General features: G+C 41.7%; 1 protein-coding gene across 2 annotated transcripts in view; it reads left to right on the top strand.

Annotated features, from left to right (window-relative positions):
* ccdc120a (coiled-coil domain containing 120a) overlaps window positions 1-12456 on the top strand; it is a 107925-nt gene extending 95469 nt beyond the window's left edge. For both annotated transcript variants that reach the window (XM_029718274.1, XM_029718273.1), the window contains exons 8-10: window positions 394-474; window positions 1260-2237; window positions 11038-12456. In XM_029718274.1, the coding sequence (XP_029574134.1) occupies window positions 394-474; window positions 1260-2237; window positions 11038-11140 (1162 nt within the window). In that variant the 3' untranslated portion in view covers window positions 11141-12456. The remainder of the gene's footprint in view (window positions 1-393; window positions 475-1259; window positions 2238-11037) is intronic.
* The last annotated feature ends 4382 nt before the right edge of the window (window positions 12457-16838 follow it).

Raw genomic sequence — 16838 nt, 5'->3', positions numbered from 1 at the left:
GAATCTATGGCCCAGTTTCATACATTCTAACCAGGAAGAGCCATGTTGTCTCCTACAGAATCTATGGCCCAGTTTCATACATTCTAACCAGGAAGAGCCATGTTGTCTCCTACAGAATCTATGGCCCAGTTTCATACATTCTAACCAGGAAGAGCCATGTTGTCTCCTATAGAATCTATGGCCCAGTTTCATACATTCTAACTTCCTAGATATGTCCTGTCTTGAGACTGTGGTATGATGTAGTCCTAATGCAGACTCTTGCTGTGTGTGTGTGTGTGTGTGTGTGTGTGTGTGTGTGTGTGTGTGTGTGTGTGTGTGTGTGTGTGTGTGTGTGTGTGTGTGTGTGTGTGTGTGTGTGTGTGTGTGTGTGTGTGTGTGTCGTACTCTTCCCAGAAGCAATATGGAGGGGAGAAGTGTACCTACCACGCCCCTCCTCGCTCGGAACGGACCAACAGGTGTCCACAACCACATCAGGTGAGCTGAAGTCTTAATCTGTACAACTAATCCTAAACCGACAGGTGTCCACAACCACATCAGGTGAGCTGAAGTCTTAATCTGTACAACTAATCCTAAAACCGACAGGTGTCCACAACCACATCAGGTGAGCTGAAGTCTTAATCTGTACAACTAATCCTAAACCGACAGGTGTCCACAACCACATCAGGTGAGCTGAAGTCTTAGGCCTAGATTCAATCAGATGAAGCGTTAACCGGTGACAGCAGATACCCAGCACAGCAGATGTGTCTGAGGTGGGACTGTGTTGCAGCCGTCAAATAATCGGCTCTTGTGATCATTGTCACGCGAAGCCACACCCGCCCCGAGCAAGAAAGTGTAGGCTATTTAGAAATAATTGTGCTCAAATTAAAAAAAATTATAATAATATTGAGGGTTTCTATCAGCCTAATCGAGGTGTAGATTACATCTGCGTGGGATTTCTGTTACTGTGACTCCGTGCAGCCAGTGGCAATGCCCACTTTAGGTATAATGACGGGAGCCACTTGTGGATTTGACAACTCTTAACACATCCGCTATGCGGGTGTCAGCTTAAGCAGATCTGATTAAATAAAAATCCTTAATCTACACAACTAACCCTAAACCACATCAGGTGAGCTGCTATATACACACGCTGGAGCTAGAAGTCTGAATCTCAGAAATGATTCTTCTTCCACATCTTCTTGTTCTCCTCCTCCTCCTCCTCCCTGTTTTTCTTCTTCAGTGGTTTAAATACATTAAAAAAATGTATTTCTTTCCTTTTCCAGGTCAGCTATATCCACAGTGACTACTACTACCAAGCAGTGGCCAGACAATCCAGAGGTGACCCAGGTGGTTCCTCATCAGTCTCAGGTCGGCGGCCCCTCCCCTGGCCCCTCCTCTGGCCCCCCGTCGGGGTCCTATGAGCAGGGAGGAGGAGGAGGAGGAGGAGGAGGAGGAGGTTACAGTGATATACTGATGGACTATGTGTGGGGGAAGCAGCAGCAGCAGCAGCAGAGACAGGTCCAACAGGTCCATGGCAATGGAAAGTTCCCTTCCTCTGTCCCTGTACCTCCTCCTTCTCACTTCAACGGCTACCCCCACCCGCAGGGACATCTCCCAGGGCCCCAGCACGTCTCTGGGGGCCCGCCAGCTTACTCCAGCCCCCTGATGCTCCGGGGGAAACTTGGGGAGCCACGCCGGGTCAAGGTAACCCGTACCAAGTCCTGTGGTCCATTCATCCCTCTCCAGCACCACCAGCAAGAGGTGCTCCACTTCTCCTCTTACACCTCCTCCTCTTCTGACCATCCTCTTCCTCCCACCTCCTCCTCCTCCTCGACCGGGACCTCCACAGCTGCCCTGTACCCCCACCAGGGTTCTGGGGTTGAGTCCCAACAGCACCAGCATGGGTCTGGATCAGGACCCGGTCTCAATCTCAATCACAACCACCAGCTCGGAACACCCCAGTACTCTGACTCCGTCACCCCAGACGACCCCGTCCGCAGCCTGCACAAGGCCCTGGCTCTAGAGGGCCTGAGGGACTGGTACCTGAGGAACAGCCTGGGTGGAGTGGCAGTTGGGGGGAAGGTACAGGTGCAGGACAACAGGGGGTCCCCCAGGAGGCGTACCACGAACTCCCTGCACGGGTCACACCCTCAGCAGCTCCCACACCAGCCCCAGATCTACCAGGGAGACCGAGACAGAGACTACCCTCCCTGCCAGCTGCCACAGTCACAGACCTTCCACGGGCATCCACTACATGGCAGGTAGGTGTGGTTGGTATGTACAGTATGCTATGTCTGAGTGGTTGTCGTAAGTCAGTGTGTACGCTCTAATGTTCTGTCTCTCTGTTGTCGTCCTCCGTTTGCTGCCAGAGGCACTTTATTACAATAGTAAGTCATAAATATTATTGTCATTTAACATTTTATTATTATTAGGATTTTCATTTCCTTTATTTATCTCGCTCTCTCTTCCATTCACCGAGCGGACAGGGCGGTCGGGGAAATGAGAGGGGGAGGGTTTTGCCTCTTCGTCAACAACAAATAGTGTGCTGACTCGACCCATTGTTCACCCGTCTTGGAATATCTGATGGTCAAATGCTGACCCGTCTACCTTCCCGGGAGAGTTTTCAGCTGTTAGCGTGACTTTTGTATACAATCCCACCTCAGGACAAGAAATATAACAAGCTAGCAAATGTACGAGGCTATAAACAAGCAGGAAAACGTACATCCGGAGGCTGCCTTTCTTGTCACCGTCGATTTTAATTCTGCGTCATTAAGACACGTGATGCCCAACTACCATCAACACGTCTCCTTCACCACTAGGGGCAGTAAAGTCTTAGACCACTGTTACCCACAAGAAAGCATACAAGGCCCTCCCTCGTGCACCATTCGACAAATCAGATCCTGACTATATACTCATGCTTCCTGTTTACGAGCAGAAGTTCAAACAGGAAGTACCCGTGACACACTCAGTGGAATAGGTTCTCAGACTCTCCAGATAACATCGACGAGCTAACCACCTCCATCAACGGGTTTCATAAGGAAATGCATCGTCGACGTTGTCCCCACGGTGAAGGTTCACTGCTTCCCCAATCAAAAGCCCTGGATTAACACCGAGGTTGGTGCTAAACTAAAGGACAGGGCTACCACACACAGAGCTATCGTAGACAACCCCAAGGCTACCACACACAGAGCTATCCCAGACAAACCTGAGACTACCACACACAGAGCTATCGCAGACAACCCTGATGCTACCACACACAGAGCTATCCCAGACAACCCTGAGGCTACCACACAGAGCTATCGCAGACAACCCTGAGGCTAAGGCTGAGGACAGGAACAAGTGCCAGAAGTCCCGCTACGACCTCAGCAGAGTCATCAAACGAGCAAAAGGACAATATAGGAACAAGGTGGGTTTCATATTACACAGGCTGCGACGCAAAGGTCAGAGGTTACAGTCCATTACGGATTACGAAGGAAGCCGTGATCTGCCCAACGATGCCTCTCTGCCAGATAAACTCAATGCATTTCATGCGCGCTTCGACAATAACAACACCGTACTGTGAGTGACGGGCCCTCAACGACCCAGAGGACAGGGGGGGACTTGAGTAAGGTCTTTAATCAGGTCAATGGGGCCAGATGGTATTCCAGGGCGTGTTCTCAGAGCACGCACATCAACTCCATCATCCCAGACACTCTAGACCCACTCCAATTTGCATACCGCACCAACAGATCCACAGGCGACACAATCTCAATTGCACTCCACACTGCCCTCACTCACGCTAGATAAGAGGAATACCTTTGTGAGAATGCTGTTCATTGACTACAGATCAGCATTTAACACCATTGTCCCCTCCAAGCTTGCCACCAAGCTAAGGACCCTGTGACTAAACACCTCCCTCTGCAACTGGATCCTGGACTTCCTGACAGGCCGCCACCAGGTGGTGAGGGTAGGTAACAACACGTCCGCCATGCTGACCCTCGACACGGGGGGGCCCTCAGGGGTGCGTGCTTAGTCCCCTCCTGTACTCCCAACACCATCATCAAGTTTGCTGACGACCAAACGGTGGTTGGTCCTTATCATCGGCAACGATGAGACAGCCTACAGGGAGGAGGTAAGTGTGGTGCCAGGACAACAACCTCTCCCTCAGCAAGACAAATGGAGCTGATCGTGGACTACAGGAAACAGAGGGGCAAGCACGCCCCCATCCACATCGACGGGGTTGCAGTGGAACGGGTCATGACCTTCAAGTTCCTCGGTGTCCAAATCACTAAGGACTTAAAATGGTCCACTCACTCACACACACAGTTGTGAAGAACACTACACTATTTCCCTCATTAAAATGCAAATCAATTTATAACATTTTTGACATGCGTTTTTCTGGATTTTTTTGTTGTTATTCTGTCTCTTACTGTTCAAATAAACCTACCATTAAAATTATAGACTGATAATTTCTTTATCAGTGGGCAAACGTACAAAATCAGCAGGGGATCAAATACTTTTTTCCCCCACTGTAGTAGTATCTATACATGGTTCTAGAATATATAGGAAAGATAGATAAGTTGTTATAGACCTCCAAGTGCTAAAAGTCTGTATTTGGACCATATGTGTGAAATGCTCGAGGATGTATGTCATATGAACAGAGAAGAATATTTTCTGGGTGACCTAACTATTGACTGGTTGTCCAACCAGCTGTTCACACCAAAAAAAGAAGCTTCAAACTATAACCAATGCCTGCAACCTTGTTCAGGTTATCAGTCAACCTGCCAGGGTATTTACAAGTAGAACAGGAACTAAATCATCCACGTGTATTGACCACATGTTTACTAACGCTGCAGAAATCTGCTCTAAAGTCGTATCCACATCCATCAGATGTAGTGATCATAATATAGTAGCCATATGTAGGAAAACCAAAGTTCCAAAGGCTGGGCCTAATATAGTGTATAAAAGGTCATACAATAAGTTTTCTGTAGTGATTCATATGTTGATGATGTAAAGAATATTTGCTGGTCTGTGGTGTTTAATGAGGAACAATTTGACAACACACTTTGAAGCATTTATGAAATTGCTTCTTCCGGTTACTGATGGGCGTGCACCCATCAAGAAACGGACTGTTATAACTTCCAAATCTCCATGGATAGAGGATGAATTGAAAAACTGTATGGCTGAGTGGAATGAGCCAAAGGGACAAGTAAGGACAAGCCACCTTGTACCGACAACCTGGATGGTAAATTGCTGAAGTTGGTAGCGGAATACTGTTTGCTACATCTTCAAGTTAAGTCTAGAAGACGATGTGTACCCTCAGGCTTGGAGGGAGGCGAAGGTCATTCCGCTACCGAAGAATAGCAAAACACCCTTTAATGGTTCAAACAGCCGACCAATCAGCTTGTCACCGGTGCTGAGCAAACTTTTGGAAAAAACAAATTAACAACGGACTTTCAGCATGCTTATAGAGAAGGGCAGTCAACATGTACTGCACTGACACAAATGACTGATGATTGCTTGAAAGTAATTGATGATAAGATTGTGAGCCGTTTTTGTTACATTTCAGTGCAGCTTTTCATATCTTTGATCATAACCTATTGCTGAAATGAATTTTTTTTTTAAATGTATTTTGTATTTCCATCCTCTGCCTTAGATAGTTATCTATCTTAAATAGGGTTTTCTTTAATGGAAGCCTCTCTAATGCAAATTTGGTTGAGTGTGGTATACCGCAGGGCAGCCAGTTGGGGCCATTATTGTTGATGACTCAACCGTATATATACACGTCAGCTACGACAGTAAAATGTAAAACCTGTACTACTGCCCAGTTGTGTTGTCATGTGCGACAAAGAAGGACATAGGAAAATTGCAGTTGGTCCAGAACAGAGCACCACATATTGCACTTCGGTGTACATGGATGGCGAGTGTCAGTGGTACACATGCTAATCTCTCCTGGCTCAAAGTTGAGGAGAGATTGACTACATCACTAGTGGTCTTTGTGAGAGGTGTTGATGTGTTGAAGGTATCGAACTGTCTCCTCAAGCAGTTTGCACACCGTTCAGACACTCATCTGTACAACACAAGACATTCAACCAGAGGTCTCTTCACAGTCCCCAGGTCCAGAACAGAGGCTGGACACAGTATTAAATAGAGTCATGACTACATGGAACTCTATGTCACCCCATATAACTCAAGCTAGCAAAAAATAACACCTTTAAAGCACGACGGGGACTGTGAAGAGACACAGACATGTTTATATATTATGCAGTGTATTATGTAGTGTTATGTATTGTATTATGTAGTGTATTGTATTATGTAGTGTATTGTATTATGTAGTGTATTATGTAGTGTTATGTATTGTATTATGTAGGGTTTTATGTTATGTATTATGTAGTGTATTGTATTATGTAGTGTATTGTATTATGTAGTGTATTGTATTATGTAGTGTATTATGTAGTGTATTGTATTATGTAGTGTATTATGTACTGTATTATGTATTATGTAGTGTAGTGTATTGTGTTGTGTAGTGTATTATGTATTATGTAGTGTAGTGTATTATGTAGTGTATTATGTAGTGTGGTGTATTATGTAGTGTAGTGTATTATGTATTGTATTATGTAGGGTATCATGTTATGTATTATGTAGTGTATTATGTAGTGTATTGTATTATGTAGGGTATTATGTAATGTATTGTATTATGTATTATGCAGTGTATTTTTTAGTGCAGTGTATTATGTAGTGTATTGTATTATGTAGTGTATTATGTAGTGTATTGTATTATGTATTGTATTATGTAGTGTAGTGTATTATGTATTGTATTATGTAGTGTATTATGTATTGTTTTATGTATTATGTAGTGTTGTGTATTATTTTGTGTAGTGTATTATGTAGTGTAGTGTATTATGTATTGTATTATGTATTGTTTAATGTATTATATTGTGTAGTGTATTGTGTAGTGTACTATCTAGTGTAGTGTATTATGCATTTTATTATGTAGTGTATTGTGTAATGTATTGTGCAGTGTATTATGTAGTGTATTATGTAGTATAGTGTATTATGTATTGTATTATGTATTGTAGTGTATTGTATTATGTAGTGTAGTGTATTATCTAGTGTAGTATATTATGTAGTGTAGTGTTATGTAGTGTAGTGTTATGTAGTGTAGTGTATTGTATTATGTAGTGTAGTGTATTATGTAGTGTTATGTATTGTTTTATGTAGTATATTATGTAGTGTAGGATATTGTGTATAATATTATATTATGTAGTGTAGTGTATTGTGTAGTGTATTATGTAATGTAGTGTAGTATGTATTGTATTATGTAGTGCAGGATATTATGTATTGTATTGTTTAGTGTATTATGTAGTGTAGTGTATTATCTAGTGTAGTATATTATGTAGTGTAGTGTTATGTAGTGTAGTGTTATGTAGTGTAGTGTATTGTATTATGTAGTATAGTGTATTATGTAGTGTATTGTGTAGTGTATTATGTAGTGTAGTGTATTGTGTAGTGTATTGTGTAGTGTATTGAATTATGTAGTGTAGTTTATTATGTAGTGTAGTGTATTGTGTATAATATTATATTATGTAGTGTAGTGTATTGTGTAGTGTATTATGTAATGTAGTGTATTATGTATTGTATTATGTAGTGCAGGATATTATGTATTGTATTGTTTAGTGTATTATGTAGTGTAGTGTATTGTGTAGTGTATTAGGTAATGTATTATGTAGTGTAGTGTATTATGTAGTGTATTATGTATTGTATTATGTATTGTAGTGTATTGTATTATGTATTGTATTATGTAGTGTAGTGTATTATGTAGTGTTATGTATTGTTTTATGTAGTATATTATGTAGTGTAGTTTATTGTGTAGTGTATTGTGTAGTGTAGTGTATTATTTAGAGTACTGTATTGTGTAGTGTATTATGTAGTGTATTGTGTAGAGTATTATGTAGTATACTGACCCTGTATATAGTATGCTCACCCTGTATATAGTATGCTGACCCTGTATATAGTATGCTGACCCTGTATATAGTATATAGTATGCTGACCCTGTATATAGTATGCTCACCCTGTATTTTGTATGCTCACCATGTATTTTGTATGCTCACTCTGTATATAGTATGCTCAGCTTCTATATAGTATTCAGACCCTGTATATATTATGCTGACCCTGTATATAGTATGCTGACCCTGTATACAGTATGCTGACCCTGTATATAGTATGCTGACCCTGTATATAGTATGCTGACCCTGTAAATAGTATGCTGACCCTGCATATAGTATATAGTATGCTGACCCTGTATATAGTATGCTGACCCTGTATAGAGTATGCTGACCCTGTATATAGTATGCTGACCCTGTATATAGTATGCTGACCCTGCATATAGTATATAGTATGCTGACCCTGTATATAGTATGCTGACCCTGTATATAGTATGCTGACCCTGTATATAGTATGCTGACCCTGTATATAGTATGCTCACCCTGTATATAGTATGCTGACCCTGTATATAGTATGCTCACCCTGTATATAGTATTCTCACCCTGTATATAGTATGCTGACCCTGTATATAGTATGCTCACCCTGTATATAGTATTCTCACCCTGTATATAGTATGCTGACCCTGTATATAGTATATAGTATGCTGACCCTGTATACAGTATGCTGACCCTGTATATAGTATATAGTATGCTGACCCTGTATACAGTATGCTGACCCTGTATATAGTATATAGTATGCTGACCCTGTATATAGTATGCTGACCCTGTATACAGTATGCTGACCCTGTATATAGTATGCTGACCCTGTATATAGTATACAGTATGCTCACCCTGTATATAGTATGCTGACCCTGTATATAGTATATAGTATGCTGACCCTGTATATAGTATGCTGATCCTGTATATAGTATGCTGACCCTGTATATAGTATGCTGACCCTGTATATAGTATGCTGACCCTGTATATAGTATATAGTATGCTGACCCTATATATAGTATGCTGACCCTGTATATAGTATATAGTATGCTGACCCTGTATATAGTATGCTGACCCTGTATATAGTATACTGACCCTATATATAGTATGCTGACCCTGTATATATTATATAGTATGCTGACCCTGTATATAGTATGCTGACCCTGTATATCGTATGCTGGCCCTGTATATAGTATGCTGACCCTGTATATAGTATGCTGACCCTGTATATAGTATGCTGACCCTGTATACAGTATGCTGACCCTGTATATAGTATGCTGACCCTGTATACAGTATGCTGACCCTGTATATAGTTTGCTGACCCTGTATATAGTATATAGTATGCTGACCCTGTATATAGTATGCTGACCCTGTATGTAGTATGCGGACACTGTATACAGTATGCTGACCCTGTATATAGTATGCTGACCCTGTATATAGTATGCTGACCCTATATATAGTATGCTGACCCTGTATATAGTATGCTGACCCTGTATACAGTATTCTCACCCTGTATATAGTATGCTGACCCTGTATATAGTATATAGTATGCTGACCCTGTATACAGTATGCTGACCCTGTATATAGTATGCTGGCCCTGTATATAGTATGCTGACCCTGTATATAGTATATAGTATGCTGACCCTGTATATAGTATATAGTATGCTGACCCTATATATAGTATGCTGACCCTGTATATAGTATATAGTATGCTGACCCTGTATATAGTATGCTGACCCTGTATACAGTATGCTGACCCTGTATATAGTATGCTGACCCTGTATATAGTATACAGTATGCTCACCCTGTATATAGTATGCTGACCCTGTATATAGTATATAGTATGCTGACCCTGTATATAGTATGCTGACCCTGTATATAGTATGCTGACCCTGTATATAGTATACAGTATGCTCACCCTGTATATAGTATGCTGACCCTGTATATAGTATATAGTATGCTGACCCTGTATATAGTATGCTGACCCTGTATACAGTATGCTGACCCTGTATATAGTATGCTGACCCTATATATAGTATGCTGACCCTGTATATATTATATAGTATGCTGACCCTGTATATAGTATGCTGACCCTGTATACAGTATGCTGACCCTGTATACAGTATGCTGACCCTGTATATAGTATGCTGACCCTGTATATAGTATGCTGACCCTGTATATAGTATGCTGGCCATGTATATAGTATGCTGACCCTGTATATAGTATGCTGACCCTGTATATAGTATGCTGACCCTGTATACAGTATGCTGACCCTGTATATAGTATGCTGACCCTGTATATAGTATGCTGGCCATGTATATAGTATGCTGACCCTGTATATAGTATGCTGACCCTGTATATAGTATGCTTACCCTGTATACAGTATGCTGACCCTGTATATAGTATGCTGACCCTGTATACAGTATGCTGACCCTGTATACAGTATGCTGACCCTGTATATAGTATGCTGACCCTGTATACAGTATGCTGACCCTGTATATAGTATGCTGACCCTGTATACAGTATGCTGACCCTATATACAGTATGCTGACCCTGTATATAGTATGCTGACCCTATATACAGTATTCTCACCTTGTATACAGTATGCTGACCCTGTATATAGTATGCTGACCCTATATACAGTATGCTGACCCTGTATATAGTATGCTGACCCTATATACAGTATTCTCACCTTGTATACAGTATGCTGACCCTGTATATAGTATGCTGACCCTGTATATAGTATGCTGACCCTGTATATAGTATGCTGACCCTGTATATAGTATGCTGACCCTGTATATAGTATGCTGACCCTGTATATAGTATGCTGACCCTGTATATAGTATGCTGACCCTGTATATAGTATGCTGACCCTGTATACAGTAATCTTACTTTCTTGTGTTCTTCTTTGTATTTATTTATTGTGTATTGTTGTTCAACATTGTTATGTTTAGTGCTACATTGATATTGATTAGTTCATTGTTGGGTTTAGAGCTGAAAGGCTTTTCACTGTACTTTTGCACGTGACATTGAGACTTGAAACTCTCTCTCTCTCTCTCTCTCCCTCTCTCTCTCTCTCTCTCTCTCTCTCTCTCTCTCTCAGGTCTCTGTATCAGGAGTCCTTCCCATCTCAGATGCAGGAGCTGAGCCTGAAAGAACCCAGCACTGACAGAGGTGATCTGCCTACCCCGGGTACACTGGTCTAACAACAACAGAGGTGATCTGCCTACCCAGGGTACACTGGTCTAACAACAACAGAGGTGATCTGCCTACCCAGGGTACACTGGTCTAACAACAACAGAGGTGACCTGCCTACCCAGGGTACACTGGTCTAACAACAACAGAGGTGACCTGCCTACCCCGGGTACACTGGTCTAACAACAACAGAGGTGATCTGCCTACCCAGGGTACACTGGTCTAACAACAACAGAGGTGATCTGCCTACCCAGGGTACACTGGTCTAACAACAACAGAGGTGATCTGCCTACCCAGGGTACACTGGTCTAACAACAACAGAGGTGACCTGCCTACCCCGGGTACACTGGTCTAACAACAACAGAGGTGACCTGCCTACCCAGGGTACACTGGTCTATCAACAACAGAGGTGACCTGCCTACCCAGGGTACACTGGTCTAACAACAACAGAGGTGACCTGCCTACCCAGGATACACTGGTCTAACAACAACAGAGGTGATCTGCCTACCCAGGGTACACTGGTCTAACAACAACAGAGGTGACCTGCCTACCCAGGGTACACTGGTCTATCAACAACAGAGGTGATCTGCCTACCCAGGGTACACTGGTCTATCAACAACAGAGGTGATCTGCCTACCCAGGGTACACTGGTCTAACAACAACAGAGGTGACCTGCCTACCCAGGGTACACTGGTCTAACAACAACAACAAACAGACATGTTACTGACTGAATGATACACAGTCATATTGTAGAGAAACTTCATGGACCTCCATACAAAAAGGAAAATATGAAGGACATTTATTTACACAATATTTGTATTTTTTTCATTTTTGGGAGAGAATGATAGAAGAATGTGACATTCTTCTAGAACTGAAAAGAGAAGCCGTTGGTTTTTTTTGGGGGGGGGGGGTTTCCCCACTAAGGGAGCTTTTCTTTGCATTGCATCATCAAAGTCGGATCATGCATTGCCTCTGAAGATCAATGAAAAGGTGCTTGAAAGAGTCTAGCACTTCAATCAGTCTCTGGTAGAAATATAGGCCAGCTGAACATTGCTGTACAGTACTTTATACAACTAATCCAGGTAAAAGGAAGTTGAAATGGAACACGGGTCATGGACAGTGTTACATGTTCCTCAGCTGTTACAGAAATACTGAATTTCTCTAAATGAACCATCTTCATCATCATCATCATCCACATTCCAGGTCTTAGTAGTAGGGACAACAGATAGATAAATACACACACAGCTAACCAAACAGAAAGCACACCCATATCTTGTCACACAGACCCTACAGTACTACGAATCGGGTTGATTTAGGAAATGGAAAAGAGAAGTCTATGTTAACTCAAATACACTGATTGATCTGCAGTCTACAGAAGGATCTGCAGTCTATAATCACATTTCTATGACAGACAGACAAAAACGAAGGGGGGGGGGGGGGCCTTTTATGTCAGCGATGAGGTTTAGTCAGTCGTTTGTCCACAAGAAACAATAAGACAATACCAGCTCCCTCTAGCACACTGCTCTCTCAATGACACACAACAACCTGGACTCAGGGGTAGACGTAACATAGTAAATCGAGGACACTCCAATTAGTATGACATACTAAGTTTCGTATGATATGTGTGCATTTTTGATGTCCGTCATCCATTTTCGTATGATATGTTACGAATTGCAAAGCGAATTCCAATTTGTTATGGGAAACATTAGCTAGGTGGCTAACGTTACCTAGGCTAGGGGTTAGGAGTTAAGTTAAAGGGTTAAGGTTAGGTAAAGGGTTAGCTAACATGCTAAGTAGTTGCTAAAATGCTACAACTTTCGGTTTGCTAGACGTTCGGGTTTTACGTCCACCCATCCACCCCGACCAACATCCCTACATTCCATTTTGCCTTAAAACCTCTACAGGATCGTGTCCCCCTCCCGCGGGATGGTTGAGCTAACGTAGGCTAATGTGATTAGCATGAGGTTGTAAGTAACAAGAACATTTCCCAGGACATAGACATATCTGATATTGGCAGAAAGCTTAAATTCTTGTGAATCTAACTGCACTGTCCAATTTACAGTAGCTATTACAGTGAAAGAATACCATGCTATTGTTTGAGGAGAGTTCACAATTATGAACTTGAAAATGTATTAGTAAACCAATTAGGCACATTTGGGCAGTCTTGAGACAACATTTTGAACAGAAATACAATGGTTCATTGAATCAGTCTAAAACTTTGCACATACACTGCTGCCATCTAGTGGTCAACATCTAAATTACGCCTAACCTGGAATCTTGCGTTTCAAAGATGATGAAAAAAAAAAGAAATGCGTTTTTTTTCTTTGTATTATCTTTGACCAGATCTAATGTGTTATATTCTCCTACATTAATTTCACATGTCCAGAAACTTCAAAGTGTTTCCTTTCAAATGGTACCAAGAATATGCATATCCTTGCTTCAGGGCCTGAGCTACAGGCAGTTAGATTTGGGTATGTCATTTTAGCCGGAAATTGGGGGAAAAAAAGGGTCCGATCCTTTTACTTTCTATCTTATGTAAACCATACCAAACATTACATATCATACTCATTTGAGTGTCCTCAGATTTACATTTACTATATTACGTCTAGTCTATGAGACCAGGTTGGACACAATACCAGCTACCACAAGTCCCTTGTAGGATGCTTCACATAATCAGGACAAATAAGAGTCATGTTATCCCTTTGGCTCCATGTCAAACACGAAGCGGGTGTGTGTTGTTTCAGACTGCTGCTTACACTAGTGTCCCAATAGGTGGCGCCAAAGTGTGCTTATATTCTCTCCACGGCCCACCGAGCCCAGCCTACAGACGATGAGAACGTCATAGATCACCTGTTCGTAATTTCTCTTCTCAACTAAGCAGAACTTTAACCCCGACCAAATAAGTTGTGTTCCGGATGTTCCACTAAATAAAACAAGCACAATATTCTTATCTATGATGAGCAGCAGGATAGAGACACTTGGGTAAATGAGGATAACCTCATTTAAAAAAAAAACATTTAGTCATTTAGCAGACGTTCTTATCCAGAGCAATTTTACAGGAGCGATTAGGGTGAAGTGCCTTGCTTAACGGGCACATCGACATATTTTTCATCTATTTGGCTCGGATATTCGAAACCAGCGACCTTTCGGGTTAACTGGGCCAACGCTCCGACTTGCTAGGATACCTGCTGCCCCATATAAAGCCATGCAACCAACAGCTCAGATTCGACTATGCACCTTTTAAAGGCAATGTGGTAAACAACTGCATATGTCTGCTCAATCACAAATTACTATTAAATGTTAAAGAGGGTTACAAATTAATGTCCTGTTCTTTTGAAACTCAATGAGTTCTTAAAACAACTGGGGAAAAACTCAGATTTAAAAAAATATATATATATGTACTTTGAGTTACACAATCATTTCTTTGTCCCATACTTCCTGTTGTTGTAGTGGAGAGGTATGAGGGGAATGTGATTTGTGATCAGAATGAGAATATTTAGAAATGTTTTTTTTTAAAGAGAAAAATACAACAACATGGGGTCATTACTGCGTAGTTTTCCATGAATTGAGATGAATTGAGATGAATTGAACCATGAGACCAGCCAGATTAAATATGAAATCAGGTATTGACCATCCTCAGACCAAAACACTGGAATGGATGAATGGATAAGTATTGCTGGTATATCTACCTTCATCCATAGCATCAAATCTATGATAAGTATTGCTGGTATATATACCTTCATCCATTACATCAAATCTATGCTGTCTTCTTGACTTTTTCCTGTTTAAGTCCTTGTCCATCATACTTCTAATGCAGTCAGGTATAAATCAAGTCACTGTAGCCTGGCAGCCAGTCTGTTTAGCATGGGAGCCAGTCTGTTTAGCCTGGGAGCCAGTCTGTTTAGCCTGGGAGCCAGTCTGTTTAGCCTGGGAGCCAGTCTGTTTAGCGTGAGAGCTAATCTGTTTAGCCTGGGAGCCAGTCTGTTTAGCCTGGGAGCCAGTCTGTTTAGCCTGGGAGCCAGTCTGTTTAGCCTGGGAGCCAGTCTGATTAGCCTGGGAGCCAGTCTGTTTAGCCTGGGAGCCAGTCTGTTTAGCCTGGGAGCCAGTCTGATTAGCCTGGGAGCCAGTCTGTTTAGCCTGGGAGCCAGTCTGTTTAGCCTGGGAGCCAGTCTGTTTAGCCTGGGAGCCAGTCTGATTCTGCTCTCCTGCCAACTCCTAATGGAATCGTCATGCCAAACATTTTCATGTTCAGCCAATGACAAGTGGGCAAAATCATAAACAGATCTGGTACCAGGCTAAACTCAATATAGGCTACCCTGTCAACATTCCCATAACCCATAGACAGCAATACATACATTTCTGTTCAGTATTTTCCTGAAAAGATTCAATATTGCTTTCCATGCTGTATTCTCACCTATGCCTAGACACTTTTCTAAAAGAGGTATTGTGCTATACAGTAGCTACTAAAGCAATCAATCTTTGTTCAAGGACTTAAGAGTGCACCCCATTCAGGTAAAACAAATTAAAATAAATATGGTATTGTGACATACACCAGTTGCATCTAGCATCTAAATCCAGACTGGATCACTTCATGTGAAACGGAGCTGAATTCAGTCTGGATCTCCAGGCTAGGCTGAATTTTATTCTCTTTATTCCTCTTTGCCAAAATGCTGCCATGCTTGTGTCCAGACTAACTAAAAATAGCTTTTCTGCTTCCTCCATTTTGTATTTACAACCAAGCTGCATGACAACAACAATCAATTTAAACTTTTTTTTTTTGACAAAGCAAACACCAATATTTCCCTCAGGTTAAATTATCAATGGCAGTAGTTGTTTAATTCTGTACATGTCCCTACTGTAGTTGAGCACAATTTTATTTTTTATTTTTTTCAAATTGCACTTCTCTTGAAAAAATTCTATGGATTATTACTGTGAAAGATTCAGAGTTTCTTCAGTAGAACTTCTTATGACGTGATGCTTCCAACTTGTTGACCAAATAGCTGTGATATGAGCAGCTTACAGCGTGCGGATTGTGTTACATGTGACGCTGGCACACAACAGTTGTCTGTATAAATCAACAATGATGACGTTTATTCTTTATAATGATGATGATGATGTCCAGTTGAATTCGTCTGTGATGTGGTCCAGCTTCTTCTCAGTGATGGGTACTGAACAGTGAACACCAACACATGTGGAATAGGGGGTATCCAGCTGAAAGACATGAGCAGTCGTTGACAACGTCAAATCTAACATTTGCAACAGGGAGACCACAGCATGGGAGCATAGACCTTTTTTCTAACGGGCTTTCTCTGAAGAAGGCACTTCTATATTAATCAGGCAACAATACCAAATGTTCTGTAAACACGAGAGGCTGGGAGGACGTCACAACGTCGCAGAGGCTACAGAATCCCACAATGTCACAGATACATTATCAGATATAAGTTGATTACATAACATACAGCATTGAGTCTAGTGTCACAAATAGAACAGATGAGAGTCCCACATAGAACAGATGAGAGTCCCACATAGAACAGACGAGAGTCCCACATAGAACAGATGAGAGTCCCACATAGAACACTGGAAATCATGTGTATTACAGAAAGGGAAAACATACAGTGCATTCGTAAAGTATTCAGACCCCTTGACTTTTTCCACATTTTGTTCCATTACAGCCTTATTCTAAAATGGATTAAATACATTTTTTCCTCA

Source organism: Salmo trutta, chromosome 28 (assembly GCF_901001165.1).
Source record: "Salmo trutta chromosome 28, fSalTru1.1, whole genome shotgun sequence".
Classification (NCBI taxonomy): domain Eukaryota; kingdom Metazoa; phylum Chordata; class Actinopteri; order Salmoniformes; family Salmonidae; genus Salmo; species Salmo trutta.
This window is presented reverse-complemented; position numbering and strand designations above follow the sequence as displayed.